This window comes from Periplaneta americana, chromosome 11 (genome assembly GCF_040183065.1).
Source record: "Periplaneta americana isolate PAMFEO1 chromosome 11, P.americana_PAMFEO1_priV1, whole genome shotgun sequence".
Classification (NCBI taxonomy): domain Eukaryota; kingdom Metazoa; phylum Arthropoda; class Insecta; order Blattodea; family Blattidae; genus Periplaneta; species Periplaneta americana.
Window position 1 is genome coordinate 4,105,099 of NC_091127.1, and position 17,945 is coordinate 4,123,043.

General features: G+C 32.4%; 1 protein-coding gene across 13 annotated transcripts in view; it reads right to left on the bottom strand.

Annotated features, from left to right (window-relative positions):
- LOC138708728 (mucin-17-like) overlaps positions 1 to 17,945 on the bottom strand; it is a 462,883-nt gene that overhangs the window by 259,671 nt on the left and 185,267 nt on the right. For all 13 annotated transcript variants that reach the window (XR_011334762.1, XR_011334760.1, XR_011334761.1 and 10 more), the window contains exon 5: positions 10,981 to 11,536. Coding sequence is in view for 10 of the 13 variants with exons in the window: in XM_069838843.1 (XP_069694944.1) it covers positions 10,981 to 11,536 (556 nt within the window). In the remaining 3 variants the exon portion in view is untranslated. The remainder of the gene's footprint in view (positions 1 to 10,980; positions 11,537 to 17,945) is intronic.

The window sequence follows — 17,945 nt, forward strand, 5'->3', positions numbered from 1 at the left end:
GAATTAAAGAAAGCATTTAAAAAGAGAAAACGAAATATAGGGCTAATGATTGGATGAGTGAAATATTAATGAAAAAGAGTGAAAAGAATTAAGAAACGACAAGCAGACAGTAAATCAATAATTTAATAAATGAATTAATTAATTAATTTATCACAAAAGAAAGTAGATAAATAAGAAGAAGAATAAATCAATATATATATATCATCGAAATGATAGCCGTCCAAATCTTGGATTTAAAATATCAGCATCCTAATCAATTCAAATGAATAAAAAAGAAAATGTAAATTAATGTTAAAAAAGTACATAATGAAATTTTAGAAAAGAATATTCTGCGACAAGATGTGGTAGCTATCAAAACGATACAAATTTATTGAAATAAATAATATATATTGGATATTACAAAGATGAATAGAGATGGTGACTGATGATGTTCAATGAAGATTTTAAAATGGTTGATGCAATTGTCTGAAGAGTCTTATCAGGAACCTTTAATTTTCTGAGTATCTCCAATGTAAATTTGGGAATTATTCCTCGCTCACCAAACATAAGTCCAATGACATTCCAATTTTGAATATTATATTTATGACTGAGATCATCACAGCATGGAAGGTAAATAGCGCGTTTCTCTTCATGTACCTGCTTTGGTTGATCTTCATTAATTTCGAACCTTACAGTGGGGTCAAGAATGAGACCAGTTGTTTTATCTCGGTCAATTATTATGATGTCAGCACGCCGTGTAGATCCTTCCATTGCACTTCCTCATATACTTCGTAGTCACCATGTTCCCTTAATCTGTTAGCAATTATTGAGCGGACTGTGTTATGTCTGTCAATTCGCAGTAATTCGCCCTGAGGGCAGAAACCTAGCACGTGGGGTAACGTTTCATACTCATTGCATCTCCTGCAATGGGTATTGCTAAGGCTTCTAATAAAAAGAAAGACAGAGTAAAAAATAAAATGTCAATCAATCAATCAATCAATCAATCAATCAATCAATCAATCAATCAATCAATCAATCAATCAATCAATCAATCAATCAATCAAAAAAGATGAATGAGAATTTTTTTCCCAGAGAGAATGAAACAGGAATGTTATAAAGAATAAATGAAAGGAGGAAAGCATAAAGAGGGGAAGATAATAGACAGGCAGACATAGAATTATACAGACGGTAACATCGATTTCATTAGAATTCACGCATTTCAAGACACGAGTTCTCGACTGCCTACACGACTGTGAACATGATGCACATTTAGATTAGTCCCCACAGACTGGCCGCTGTATTAATATTCCTTGCCAAGAAGAATAAATATGTCAGACATTCGCTGACAGGGTAACTTTTCCTACGTTTTCAATGTTCTTTTTTTACTTTAACAAAATTTTTGTTTTTGTTTTTTTATTCTCATCTTGTTTCGTCACTGTATTTAGTAGCCTCCCTTATTATATAGCAACGTTCTTCTTATTTTTTTTACATGGAGCGTTTAAATGGGCACATCAGTCATCATTCTGTAACAATCTACGCGTTTCTCGCTCCATAGCAACCCGTAATCTATCACTACTGAAAAATAAATTAAATTTGTGCGAGATCGTGCGTATTTGCTTGGTTTCCGCACAAAACCAATCCACGGAAAGTCTAAAGTTCCACATTCAGTATTCCCAACCTAAACACACATAACAATTTCCCTCTTCTTACCGCTTAAGTGACATATTGATTTTACTGCTACCGTGTTCCGCTTATAAGTATAATAAAAGAAATAGTTATAATTTCATAACAATGCATGCAAATGGGTTAAGATTGGTACCATTGTAAAGAGGAAATTGGGAAGTTTTAATCCATTGTTGTTACTTATTTTTAGAAGACTCACGCATGCGCAGATCATTAAATAAGAGAATTCGTATCGTATCTTTAGTCAGTCAGCATGTGGACGCCACAGCAGAAAGCCTTTTGTGTGCTGTCATTAGCAGAACATAGATCCATAATTCGTGTACAGCGCTTGTTTCGCCGTCAGTACAATCTTAGACCGAGGGAAGCTGTACCGACGTACGTCTCAATAATGAAATGGGATAGGCAGCTCAGAGAAACTGTATGCTGTGCCACAACTCCCAGATGGAGCAATTTTCCAGCAAGATGGGGCTCCACCACACTTTGCCAACATGGTTCGCACATTCTTAGACGAACAATTCCCTGCAAAATGGATCGGAAGAGGATCACCGTACATCACATGGCCTGCCAGATCACCAGATCTAACACCACCTGATTTTTTCCTGTGGGGGTTTGTTAAGGACCAGGTCTACTGGACGCCAGTACGTGATTTGGCAGATTTACAAGAAAGAATTTATGCTGCTGTCAACAATGTTACACCACAGATGCTTCATAACACTTGGGTCGAGGTTGAATACCGGTTGGATATTTCCCGTGCCACCAATGGAAGCCATGTTGAGGTTTATGGAACATAAGGTAACAAAAATTCCCAGTTTTCATTCTTTGTAGCAGTTGGTTTCAACTATATACTTGTATTAATTCAGAAGTTATAGCTATTTCTTTTGTTATACTTATAAGCGGAACACTCTGTATTACTTTTAGAGACGTTCAATATAGTAATAATTATAAATTGGGAACTTACCACTGCAATTTCACCTAAATTGCACTGTTAATTATTGTTTTTGAATATTTGCAATTTTTAAGTAAACTCTACAACTCCATTAAAGTTACTGCATTCGTGATGCAAGTAACATTAAGGAAGCCGTGAAAAAATCAACAAGATTCCAGACTCATCATAGACTGGGGGGGGAAAAATACAGAGTATATCACGGCCTGCTAGAGTATAGTAAACACAGAAAACGTTTTAAAGCAACAATGTTGAAGATAGATATTTTTGTTTTGCAAATTTTCCGTCATTGAACAGAAACCAAGATGGAGATTTCATTGCAACTAATTAGAAATTCCTCTTTCAGGTATGTAATAAACGATCTTCGCACAAAATAATGTACGATACACGAGCGGTATGTTTTCTTTCAATTCTCTGAAATTAAAAAAGCTCAACTACGTTTCGCTTTTTCAAACTTTTCCTCGAACTTGAAAACTTCAACACACCGCTCTTGTAACGCAAATTACTATTTTTTTACGTGGAGCGTTTAACTGGGCACATCAGTCATCATTCTGTAATAATCTACGCGTTTCTCGTTCCATAGCAACCCGTAACGTATCATTACAGAAAAATAAATGAAGTCTGAATATCACCATACCAGAAAAGGTAATGGGTTGACTCTTGATTGCAGTCCTCCTGTATGTAGACAACACGTTTTGCAAGACTGTCCATAAGTAACATATATACAGGTGCTCTTGTTTACTGCACATGCGCAATGCGTTGAATCTGGAACTTGGTAGAATTAGGCGGCCCATTTATTTTTTCCGGGCTGTGCATATTACATTCAAGATATTACTAGTGCCTTGAGAAGCGAATGGTGCTTTTTTTTTAAATGTGTTGTTCCTTGTTTTATGATTATGCTAAGATTATCCTCATCAAGCGGTGACCTATAGAAACAGTCCCTCGTCTTTTTCACAATTACATGATTGATTTGTTCCATCTCATATTGTCTGCAATGGACTGTTTTCGTGATAGACTGGGACATTGTTTGGCTGTGAATGGTTCTCATTTGATCATCTGTGGTAAAGTTTGGTTAGTCATAATGTTTTGTTTAGTTTTATGGCCTACTCATCATGATTTTACATAACTATTTCTCTCAAATTTGAAGTCCACGAAACAAGTTTAATAAATAGTTAAAGGATATAAGATAGACGTTTAGTACATTCTCTTTGCCTGCTATATCGAATTATACATGGTTCCACACCCAACTACCTTGCCTCTCGGTTTACTCTCCTAGCTTCACATCATAATCGTAATACACGTTCACAGCACAATCTGTTGCTATCAATACCACGTCATCAGACATCTCTGTACTCAAGTTCTTTCTCAATAGCCATGGCCCGCTCATGGAATTCGCTGCCGCTGGAAATCAGGGGTAGTCTTAGTCCTCAGTTGTTTAAAATTACGTTGTTTAGAAATATTTTAAATGCAAAGAATTAGTTTTTTAGGTGTAATTTTATTATTATTATTATTATTATTACTTTATATAGTCATTACTTTATTTTTCCGTTAACACTTATATCTAGGTAATTGTCATTGTCTCAATGTAACCCGTGCTGTGCTGATCATACTAATTGTACTATTCCTTTAGTTGTGAGATTATATATATATATATATATATATATATATTCTTTTTTTTAAGTTAATACTTGTATACTAGAATGTATTTTCCTGTTTGTGATTTTGTATTCAGTCTCGTTTTTATTATATATTTTTTATTATTATTATTTGAAGTTAATACTGATTATGTATATGTATTCAATCTCTCTTTTTTACTTTATTATGTTTATTATTATTTTTAAGTTAATATTCGTATACCGGTATGTAGTTTTCTGTATGAGATTTGATCCTGGTTGAGTGGAAGAGAAGGCCTGATGGCCTTAACTCTGCCAGGGAAAATAAAACTATTATTATTATTATTATTATTATTATTATTATTATTATTATTATTATTATTAAAATGGGTGCACGGGTAAAATTTCTATACATTCATAGGTAAAATTTAATGGAGATTCGGTATATGTAAATTTTAATATAGGGTGCTATTAAAAAAAAAAAAAGAAGTTTACTGTCACGCCCTGTATGTCTGAATAAATTTTTTTGAACATTGTGTAATATTATATGGTTTATCTGCAACGGCTTTTCTATGAAACATTTGTTTTTGTAAAATTAAAATTTAAGAAGTTATTAGCAATATTCCTTACTTATTGTCCACTCTGTATATGGAGACTGTATCTCAAAATTGCAATTTTTGAGGAAGGAATTCAGCAACTCCATCTCACCTTTAGCATCCTCTCACACGAACAGCACCACCATGTGGCATCAGTTGGCTGACTTCCAACAATGGATACATTTTTTTAATCGCGTCAAAGGAAATAAAACTTCTTCCTGCTAAATGCGACATCCATTGTGTTCGGAACAGGATGTCGAACAGCTTTTAAGGGAGGAAATGTCCTCCAGCGAGCATAATCAGAATGTATCTGTTACGTCACGCGCATGACCACTGACGTAGCAGTCAACTGGACTGATGGCGTCTTTGTTCTGCGGCCGCAACAAGAATTAACCGGCTCTGCATTCTGATAGCATCCTTTTTATTGTCATGTGTGTGCTAATTGCATAATTCTATGAACGAGGCGTGCAGCAACCGACAGAATTTGCAAGTGTGCAGAATTCCTGTCACTGAATTTTTCATACAAAAATACGTAGTAGGCTATGAGAAATAAATGCAAGCAGAAAGAGCTAACGACCCGGCATAATGCTCTACATGCTGACTGATGTTCAATTGGGGCGATATCAGTGTTGCCAATTCAGCGGTTTTCCCGCTAAATCTAGCGGTTTTTAATCTTTAAAATTTCTGAAATGAAATTCATATTAGCATTATAAGCGGCTACATTTAATTCGTTCAGTGTGTGTTTTGTGAAATAATGGATGTGTTAATGTAGTGATAATTCCATACTATATATGTTACCGTTAAAACCCGAAATCAGTTTCAGCTAGTAAAAACTAGTTTAAGCAAATAAAGATAGAAAGTGATTTTCGTATAATCTAGAATCAGTGTCAGGTTAGGTTTGGTTTGTTTAGGTTTTTGTTTGGTAAAAGCCTAAGAAAACTTACACAAACCAAACCTAACCTGTCATTGATTCTAGATCTTACGAAAATTCGCTATCTATCTATATTTTAAAATTACTTTTTGCTAGTTGAAACAGGTTTTGTTGGATTTTGGGTTTTAACGGTAACATATATAGTGCAATAAGAATTTAAAAATGTTGTGTCTGTGATAAAAGTGTTTAAAATTACTTTATAGCGCCACATTGGGAATGAAAAAAGTGTGCAATATTCGTTGCATTGGCAGGTGGATGCTCTATCTTGACCATTATTATTATTATTATTATTATTATTGAATAGTAGGTAAGCTTATACATTAAAATCTAGAGATATTTTCTAGAAAATCGCGGGTTTTCGAAAGTCATCTAGCGGGATTATACGAACAACTGTTGGCAACACTGGGCGATAACTAAATCATATAATTATTTCATGTCCTTCTTGAATACAATATTCGTGAAAGTGTAAAATGTTAAATTATTCTGGGGGAAAAAGCGTATTAGTTCTAATCAACTATTATGAAACTGTAAGTCTTCAATTTCGCATACTATTGTATTATTGGTTTTCATTTATTTATTTATTTTAATTATGTGTTTAATTTCCAATTTTGAGCCATTTCTTGTAACACCTCCTTATTGCCAATTGTTGTTAGTAAATAATGCATTTAATTCGTAAATTTCAAGTCATCTCTTAACATAGCTATTTATTGCTTTTAAAATAATGTGTTTAATAACTACTTTATTTCTATTTATATATATTTCTTCCTATAACCATTACAGGTTGCCATTAACAAAGAATACCGTGATACAATAAGTATAGAGAAATGCCTTGAGACTTTATGAAACATATTTTGTTGTTACAGTGAAAAATAACAAATTGAAATAGATTGAAATACAAAACAACATACGAAATAACGTCAAGAAGATGTGAATTACAGTCATGGTCCCTTTGAATGATGCCTGAAAATAGCTATTAATCCTTTGCGTGTTTTTTTTTTTTTTAAATAATGTGTTTAATCTGTAACTACAGTGAGTGTATCGATATTAGTATCTCTTTGTTGTTACCTATTGCTTTAAAAAGAATGTGTTTAATTTGTAATCTTAAGTCATTTTTTCTACTATTCCTTTACTGTTTACATTTGTTTCTAAATCTTTTGTATTGCCCCTACCATTATATATTGCCCTTCAAGAATTTCGTTATTCGTTAGTTGTAAGTCATTACTTGTGTTATATTTTAATTATTGTATTTGTTCCTGAATTATGTATGTATGAAATCTATCTAAATGTAAACTCTGTTTAGTCCTGAAACGACTGATTTCTTCTTTGTCCCGTTGTTTCCAAATAGCTTCTCCAGTTTAAACGTCCATTAAAAATTTATTTTACTGGAATATACCCATCTTACATTTGACAGTTCTCTGCATGACTGGAATTGATTGACGTGTCCGAGAAGTCCGAAACAGAAGACTGTGCCTATTTTTAGTTCTGCACGCACGACAAGATGCCGGTTTGTCTATTTTAAGCGTAAACTGCAGTGTCATCATCAGCTTACTGACTCCGTGCGTCACCGCGTGGGTGGGGATGAACGATCCATAATGACAGGCTTTGAAGATTTTGGCAATTATACCACACGAAAAGAAAAAAAATCCTCAAAGCTCCATCCGCTGGTAAATGTCATATAATGATTTCTTTCTAGCAGTATTCTTGAGCAACCAGACATGTTGTAGAAGTGAAGACCGGCGAAACTGAACATCGGAAAATGCTATGAATCAAGTGTGATGTATTTTAAGATGAAGTTATATTACTTTGAATAATCAATAATTATTAATGAATATTGTCGGACAATTTGAGGGGAAGTGAACGATGTTACATCTAACAAGCAAACGTTCTGATGAGGGCCGTCCAGAAAGTGATTTTCCCTGGGGCCGTTTATAGAAAAAAGCACAATTGCATGGAAATATTTATTGAAACAGATACAGCAATTGTTGCGCTATTTGTCAACATATCCCCCACTGGAATTGAAACATTTGTCATACTATGGAATCAATTTTTGTGTCGTAGAAGTCAGCCGCCTCAGATCGGAACCAGCGTTTGACTGCGTCTGCACCTCTCTCTGTCGATCCCATGATATGAGAAATGTCTCAATTCCGATGGAAAATATGTTGAAAAATAGCTCAACAATTGTTGTGTCCGCTCCAATAAATGTGTCCAATGAAATTGCGTTTTTTTTTTTCTGTTAGCGGCCCATGGCGAATTAATTTTTCACGGCCCTTGTAATTGCGGTCGAGTGGCCAAAATTTGTATAAGCACTTCTTTTGACATTATTAGCATGGTGGAAGAAAAAAATTTAACTTTTTTATCTGCCCCATCAGAACGTTTACTTGTAAGGCATTTCCCATAATTTTATGCGGAAGTAAATCTAGCATACTGAAGGATCAATAATGAGCTTAGACTCTACATAAGAGGCCAAAGTCAACGATTTACATTTAATGACTGGAAGGTCCCGGGTTCGAACCAGAATACTGTAGGCCTGGGATTTTACTCATCACCATAACTTACAGGAGGGCACTGGGATGCTTCAATCTCCTATCAAAGTGAGTGAATAAAAAGGCGGGAGGAGCGTAGTGGTAACCACACTGCTTCCTTCTCGTGTCGAGTTCAAGAAAGCGTGTGAGCTCTACCTCCACGTCGCGCTGCCATATGACGTCACAAGATACTTTTGTCTTTTTTTAAATAAATATCGAGCCGTAATTTCTCACGCCTTCTATTCTGTAAGTGAATTTATGACATTCAACAACACTTCATGAAAATTTCTGTCTTCTATTAAATATCGATACTAACTTCTTGTGTTGTAGGGTAAAGTTCCCTAATGCCGTGATACCCCTAATCCCCTAATACTTATTTTAAAACTGAATGTCAGTCAAGGCTTTGCCGTTCGAACATAGCGCCAGACATCCTTCTCGAAGGAGTGCATCTCTCAGCTACTTTTGGGACATCGGTGAACTTCATAGCTAGATACCCAATCCCCTGATAGTCAGTGAAAGAAACATATCACGGTATTAGGCAACTTTACTCTACTAGTAGACTATATTGCAAAACTCTTCTATATATATTTCAATTAGACTGTGACTAATTAACACTTTGTAGTACTATTAAGATTTTTTTTTTCGTTCGATATTTTCTAAATTCTAGCTGTGAAGCGACGTACGAATGCCGTGGAATATAAATAAATGCAACACAATACCATTACTTTAATGAACAGTATGTGAAGTACCATATCACCGGAAGTAATGCTTAACGACAAATATACGTATATCAATCATCATATCGTATCGTATCGTATCATATCATATATCATATATCATATCATATCTCATATCATATCATATAAAAATAGAATGAATTTTTAGCTCAGCCACGCGATCATAATACAAGACGAAATGAAATTCTTAAATTAGTTGAACCTAAATGTTTCACATCTGCTGCTTTACTACGCAGTACAAATTATGGTCCACGTCTATATAATTCGATAATAAAATTTCATCCAGAATTGACCACTTTAAGCAATGAAATTTTCAGATCCAGAATTAAAAAATTTATATCACAGACTTCCCTGTATTTATATTATGTACCATGTATTGTAAAACTAGTTTATTTCTATCCTAAGTGTATTTCTACTATCTTATCTTGGTTACTATATCAACACGACCTGCACTAATTATACCACTAATAATAATTTAATATTAATCCATCAATCTCAACATCGTCTCTTTTTTCACTCAGTTATTATTAGTATTATTATTACTAACTTTATTATCATCATCTTTATGTGAGCTTTTTTATTAAGTATTTTGTCTACAAAGTATGTATATCTATGTAACGGAACTGTCCCCGAACATGAGCTTTGCTCTTTCCGGGTATTTTAATGTAACGTTTTTATGTATATGTTATTATTAAATAAATCTAAATCTAAATATCAATGAACAGTAATTGTGTCTGCTGAACAAACAAGAGAAACACAAGTAAAAGAATAACCACTTCTGGCGACGTATTATATTTTTGTATCATTGTTTAATTAATTTTATTTTTTAATTTAATTTCTTCCTGTAACCACTACAGGTTGCCATCGACAAAGAGTACCATGATACAATAGAGTAAAAGCCTTGAGGCTTAGTGATAAATTGTTGTTAGAGTGAAAAATAAACAATTTGAATTACACTGAAACACATGAAACTTCACGAAGAAGATTGCACGATATATTTTTTTATAATTTTATTTGTCAAGGAAAATTTATTATCTTTCAACATGAAAGCAAACAATTTCTGGTTTTATAACGCTCTCAAGCCAACCATATTGTGTCTTCGTAAGAAGAAACAGGCAGAAATAATAACAGATATGATATGAAAATCATAATAAAGGAATTACCCCCAAACTAAAATCAGCTTGTTTTGCTATTAGATCTATGCAAAAGATAGTAAAACAATATACTTTGCATACTTCCACTCGGTAATGAGTTTTGGAATAATATTCTGGGGAAATTCCACAGATAGTAACAGTATATTTCTATTACAAAAAAGAGTAATTAGAATAATAGTAGGTGCCAAATCTAGGGAATCGTGTAGGACTATTTTCAAAAAACTACAAATAATGCCCATGGCTTGTCAGTATATCTTTTCATTAATAATCTTCCTCGTATGTAATCGTGAAAACTTTGTAACTAATTCAACAGTTCATAGCATAAATACACGTCAAAAAATGACTTTCATACTCCATCGGCAAGTCTATCGTGCTATCAAAAAGGAGTGCGTTATATGGCAGTAAAATTTTTTAATATCCTCCCTATCGATATAAAAAATGAAATTCAAAACATAAGATTATTTAGGGCCAAATTAAAGAAGTACCTAATTTCTCACGCCTTCTATTTTGTAGGTGAATTCATGACATTCCATAACACTTCATGAAATTGATACTAAAACTTTGTGTTGTACTAGTAGACTATATTGTAAATCTCGTCTGTATATATTTCATCTAGACTGCGACTATGAATTAAGACTTTATAATAGTATTAAGTTTTTTGACTTGTTCCATATTCTAGCTGTAAGCAATGTATGAATACCATGTAATGTTAATAAATACAATACAATACAATACAATACAGATGAGCTAACAATGTGCTGTGGAATAGATTTTTTCCCGCAAGTAAGATTCAGCTCAATATTCAAAGTGTCTCGTACTCACCGGGTGAGGCAGAGGCCGGTTTCAGCTCGATGTTCAGTTCTGTCTTGGAAGGCTTCTTCACTGGTCCCGACTTCCACTCCGGAGTTCTCTCAGGCGAAGGCCTCGACTCCGCGGGTTTGACGGAATCTGGCCGACTGCCTTGTGGTCTCGAATCCTGCACCTTCGGAGAGCTAGTCAGTGGCCTAGCGTCCGGGTAAGACCTCTGAGGCGAGGAAGACGGTCTTCTGGCTCTATCAACATCGTCCGGTCGCCTTTCGAATGGCCTAGAGTCTTCGACATCAGGTTCTCGATTCGTGAAAGGCTTTTGACGTGTTGGAGACATCTTCCTCTGAGGCTCTGTTTCTGGCTCGTCATCATAGGCGGGCTCTCTTGTCGGGGAGTCCACGTCGCTGTCCTCGGAGGGCTCGGGTCTGCTCTGGGGCTGCGACTGCAGCAACTTGGTGGACGTCCTCGTCACTGTGGTGGTGGTGGTGGACTGCTCCGTCATCATCCGCCGCACGATCCGGATCTGCGCTCGGATGGTGCGGCGCTGCTCGTAGCCCACCGCCTTCTCCAGCTGCGAACACAATCGGAACGGTCTATGGAAAGATGTGCCATGGTGAATCTAATATGACAAATATATGTTCCCACGTAATATGCCAGTTTATGTTATACTCCCCAAAAAAGTTCGAAAGTCGTATCATTATTTTGCGATTATCGTGCTATCAAAAAGGAGTGCGTTATATGGCAGTAAAATTTTTTAATAGCCTCCCAATCGATATAAAAAATGAAACTCAAAACATAAGATTATTTAGGGCCAAATTAAAGAAGTACCTAATTTCTCACGCCTTCTATTCTGTAGGTGAATTCATGACATTCAATAATACTTCCTGAAACTGATACTAAAACTTTGTGTTGTACTAGTAAACTATATTGTAAATCTCTTCTATATACATTTCATCTAGACTGTGACTATAAATTAAGACTTTATAATAGTATTAAGTTTTTTGACTTGTTCCATATTCTAGCTGTAAGCCAGAGGCGTATACTGGTTAAAGGGTTTGGGCTACCGCTGACCCTATTATTACACAAAATATATCTAACAATTACTTTAATTTTAATTACTATGGTAAAACTAATAATACAAAATTATTACATTATGTTATATTATAAACTTTTTCTTTTGTAATTTCCTTGGGCTACCGCCGGTAGCCCCGGTAGCCCGCAAAATACGCCCCTGCAGTGTAAGCAATGTATGAATACCATGAAATGTTAATAAATACAATACAATACAATACAATACAAAACAATACAATTAAGTCTTGAGAATAACCATTTGGTGTGGTTGAAACAGAGTTCTATGTACTAAGGTGCTAATGTATGTATGTGTGTATGTATGTATGTATGTATGTATGTATGTATGTATGTATGTATGTATGTATGTATGTATGTATGTATGTATGTATGTATACCTATGTATGTAAAAATGTTATGTTTTATTTAACGACGCTCGCAACTGCCGAGGTTATATCAGCGTCGCCGGATGTGCCGGAATCTTGTCCCGCAGGAGTTCTTTTACATGCTAGTAAATCTACTGACATGAGCCTGTCGCATTTAAGCGCACTTAAATGCCATCGACCTGGCCCGGGATCGAACCCACAACCTTGGGCATAGAAGGCCAGCGCTATACCAATTCGCCAACCAGGTCGACTTGTATGTATGCATGTATGTATGTATGTATGTATGTATGTATGTATGTATGTATGTATGTATGTAATCAAACGGAACATTTCCGGACATGGGTTCCTATGTGAAAACTGTTCACATTGATCACCTGTATCATCCCAAACAATTTGTAATAAAGTTACAGAACCACCCAGCATTTTTTCGGTTATTTTATGGATGCTATATCAACTGTGCGGTTATTGCCGTATATAGATTGAATTCGTAATACCAAGATGGTGTGTGGCCACATGAGTCCGACCATTCACCTTTGGGGTTCTATACTCAATGTAGAATATGTTTTTATGTAAAATTATGCACTTTTAAATTGTTATTTTGTTTGTGAACGCTATAGCCTTACTCAGCAACAAAAATGTGCAGTGATGTCCGCCATATAGTTGGGCAAATTCTCGGGAAAATACCAAGTAATCTGCCGCAGCAGCATTCGAACCTACGCCCAAGCAGAAACTTAGGGCATGGCTCACGCTCGGTATCTCTACATTACGCAGGTGGCCATTTATTTATTTAATAGAGTAACATAATTTCATTGTACAGTTAGTTAATTTCATAACAAAGGACACAAACCTTATGAAATGACCATCCTTCCGTGTATGATGGATTCTGAAATAACTATGACAGGCCCAAGTCCATTTTGATCGAAATTGATACAAACAAAATAATACTGAAGAGCACAAATTGCAAATCCATGTATAGTATGTCTTTAAAATTCCATTAACTGAATTATAATAATTAAATCCATGTATAGTATGTCTTTAAAATGCCATTAACTGAATTATAACAATTAAATCCATTTATGTAGTATGTCTTTAAAATTCAATTAACTGAATTATAACAATTAAATCCCTGTGTAGTATGTCTTTAAAATTCCATTAAATGAATTATAACAAATAACAATTAAATCCATGTATACTATGTCTTTAAAATTCCATTAAATGAATTATAACAATTAAATCCATGTATAGCATAAGTCTTCAAAATTCCATTAACTGAATTATAACAATTAAATCCATGTATAGTATAAGTCTTTAAAATTCCATTAACTGAATTATAACAATTAAATCCATGTATAGTATAAGTCTTTAAAATTCCATTAACTGAATTATAACAATTAAATCCATGTATAGTATAAGTCTTTAAAATTCCATTAACTGAATTATAACAATTAAATCCATGTATAGTATAAGTCTTTAAAATTCCATTAACTGAATTATAACAATTAAATCCATGTATAGTATAAGTCTTTAAAATTCCATTAACTGAATTATAACAATTAAATCCATGTATAGTATAAGTCTTTAAAATTCCATTAACTGAATTATAACAATTAAATCCATGTATAGTATAAGTCTTTAAAATTCCATTAACTGAATTATAACAATTAAATCCATGTATAGTATAAGTCTTTAAAATTCCATTAACTGAATTATAACAATTAAATCCATGTATAGTATAAGTCTTTAAAATTCCATTAACTGAATTATAACAATTAAATCCATGTATAGTATGTCTTTAAAATTCCATTAACTGAATTATAACAATTAAATCCACGTATAGTATGTCTTTAAAATTCCATTAACTGAATTATAACAATTAAATCCACGTATGGTATGACTTTAAAATTCCATTAACTGAATTATAACAATTAAATCCACGTATAGTATGTCTTTAAAATTCCATTAACTGAATTATAACAATTAAATCCACGTATAGTATGTCTTTAAAATTCCATTAACTGAATTATAACAATTAAATCCACGTATAGTATGTCTTTAAAATTCCATTAACTGAATTATAACAATTAAATCCACGTATAGTATGTCTTTAAAATTCCATTAACTGAATTATAACAATTAAATCCACGTATAGTATGTCTTTAAAATTCCATTAACTGAATTATAACAATTAAATCCACGTATAGTATGTCTTTAAAATTCCATTAACTGAATTATAACAATTAAATCCACGTATAGTATGTCTTTAAAATTCCATTAACTGAATTATAACAATTAAATCCACGTATAGTATGTCTTTAAAATTCCATTAACTGAATTATAACAATTAAATCCACGTATAGTATGTCTTTAAAATTCCATTAACTGAATTATAACAATTAAATCCACGTATAGTATGTCTTTAAAATTCCATTAACTGAATTATAACAATTAAATCCACGTATAGTATGTCTTTAAAATTCCATTAACTGAATTATAACAATTAAATCCACGTATAGTATGTCTTTAAAATTCCATTAACTGAATTATAACAATTAAATCCACGTATAGTATGACTTTAAAATTCCATTAACTGAATTATAACAATTAAATCCACGTATAGTATGTCTTTAAAATTCCATTAACTGAATTATAACAATTAAATCCACGTATAGTATGTCTTTAAAATTCCATTAACTGAATTATAACAATTAAATCCACGTATAGTATGTCTTTAAAATTCCATTAACTGAATTATAACAATTAAATCCACGTATAGTATGTCTTTAAAATTCCATTAACTGAATTATAACAATTAAATCCACGTATAGTATGTCTTTAAAATTCCATTAACTGAATTATAACAATTAAATCCACGTATAGTATGTCTTTAAAATTCCATTAACTGAATTATAACAATTAAATCCACGTATAGTATGTCTTTAAAATTCCATTAACTGAATTATAACAATTAAATCCACGTATAGTATGTCTTTAAAATTCCATCAACTGAATTATAACAATTAAATCCATTTATAGTATAAGTTTTTAAAGTTCCATTAAAACAAGTATAACTATTAAATTGGGTATGAACGTCATATCATACTAGATATACAGTAGTAACGTAGAACGCTATATTTCATCCATTATGTTGTCACACAGAAAAGAGAGCGAGACCAACCTTTTTTAAGAAGAGAATGTACAGTCGCACCATCTGTTGTCTAAATGTTGAACTTTCCGTTACTGTACATTCTATAATTATATTTCTATGAATTGATATTTTAGTATATTTTCAGGACTAATTTTATTTTAGGTTCATTAACGCCTAGTTTTTCGTTTAATAGTAATTAAATGTAGATATTTGAACATTTTCTAGTATTAACTATCGAAAAAGCATCTTTAAAATTAAGGTACGTAATAGATATCAGTTGCAAACATTAATAAGATGAAATCGTGAATCTTTATTTAAATATTGAAGTTTCAAATAGATACCTGATTTTAAAAGTCAATAGTTTATGAAGCAAATGTGATTATTTGTTTAAAATTAAATTAAAAAATATATATGTGACCTAAAGGTCAATCATTTACGAAGAAAAACCGTTATTCTTTATGTTGTATTAAAGATAAAAAATAGGTATGTGATCTAAAAACCAGTGTGTTACATTACAAAGGTAGTTCTTTGTTTATAATTCATATTAAAAAACGATATTTCCCTGCAGTAAAACATAAAGATTAATACATGATACAAGGGTAGTGCTTTATTTAAAATTAAAATATGTGATCTAAAGATCAATTCGTAACAGCACAAAAGTGTTCTTTATCAGAATCATAATTAAAGAAATTGCATTCTTGACAAGTGTACGTTTCCAGATTGTATACAAATATACTTAATCCGTTGTATCACGGTTTTATATTATGCATTTAACTTGTAACATCTTTTGTTTTACATATACTTTAAGCACACGTTAAATTTGAAATTCCGTATTGCTCATAAATGTATATTTATGATATCGTGGGGAGCATAACATTTTTAAATATGTACGATAAAATGAAAAGCAAAATACTGATTTACTGAATTATTCAGTGTGATCCCAAAACTCGCTCAGTCCATTTGGCCATTGTTATGATTTATACATCTATATGATTATGTTTGAGCCCTCAATCATATTTTAAGCTTGTTTTTCTCCAAAACAACGCCAGTCCTTGTCTAAAAGTTTGTGTTATTGTGCAAGTCACTTGAAAACTCGCTCAGTCCGTAGATCAGTAAACAAAATTAGACCAGTCCTTTCATAAAAATGGACTGAATGCTTTTTGGGATCACACGCTTTCAATTGCTGAGAGCTTTAATTTAGTATCTTGTAAAATTACTACAATATTGCTTACAGAGACTACATGTATACAATATTGTCGTTCCAGGGTTATTTTTCAGAAAAATTGACATTCAATTTTGAGTGAATAGCAACGTTGTATAGAAAAATATATGACTCTCAAATCTTGATACTAGTTTAGAAGCTAGATAGATAAGCTTGGACGAAAGGAAATGCATGCTCTTGAAGAATTAATGCTAAAAGTTGGGGAACTGAAAGCAAAGGAACTTTTCTATGCATTATTTTGTATTAATATCCAAACTAAACTTACTATATCTTAACTTGGTACTTTTCTATGCATTATTTTGTATTAAAATCCTAACTAAACTTACTATATCCTAACTTGGTACTTTTCTATGCATTATTTTTTATTAAAATCCTAACTAAACTTACTATATCCTAACTTGGTACTTTTCTATGCATTATTTTTTTATTGAAATCCTAACTAAACTTACTATATCCTAACTTGATACTTTTCTATGCATTATTTTTTATTAAAATCCTAACTAAACTTACTATATCCTAACTTGGTACTTTTCTATGCATTATTTTTTATTAAAATCCTAACTAAACTTACTATATCCTAACTTGGTACTTTTCTATGCATTATTTTTTTATTGAAATCCTAACTAAACTTACTATATCCTAACTTGATACTTTTCTATGCATTATTTTTTATTAAAATCCTAACTAAACTTACTATATCCTAACTTGGTACTTTTCTATGCATTATTTTTTATTAAAATCCTAACTAAACTTACTATATCCTAACTTGGTACTTTTCTATGGATTATTTTTTTTATTAAAATCCTAACTAAACTTACTATATCCTAACTTGGTACGTTTCCATGTATTATTTTTTTATTAAAATCCAGACTAAACTTACTATATCCTAACTTGGTACTTTTCTACGCATTATTTTTTTATTAAAATCCAAACTAAACGTACTATATCTTAACTTGGTACTTTTCTATGGATTATTTTTTATTAAAATCCAAACTAAACTCACTATATCCTAACTTGGTACTTTTCTATGCATTATTTTTTATTACAATCCAAACTAAATTTACTATATCCTAACTTAGTACTTTTCTATGCAATTTTTTTTATTAAAATCCAAACTAAGCTTACTATATCCTAACTTAGTACTTTTCTATGCAATTTT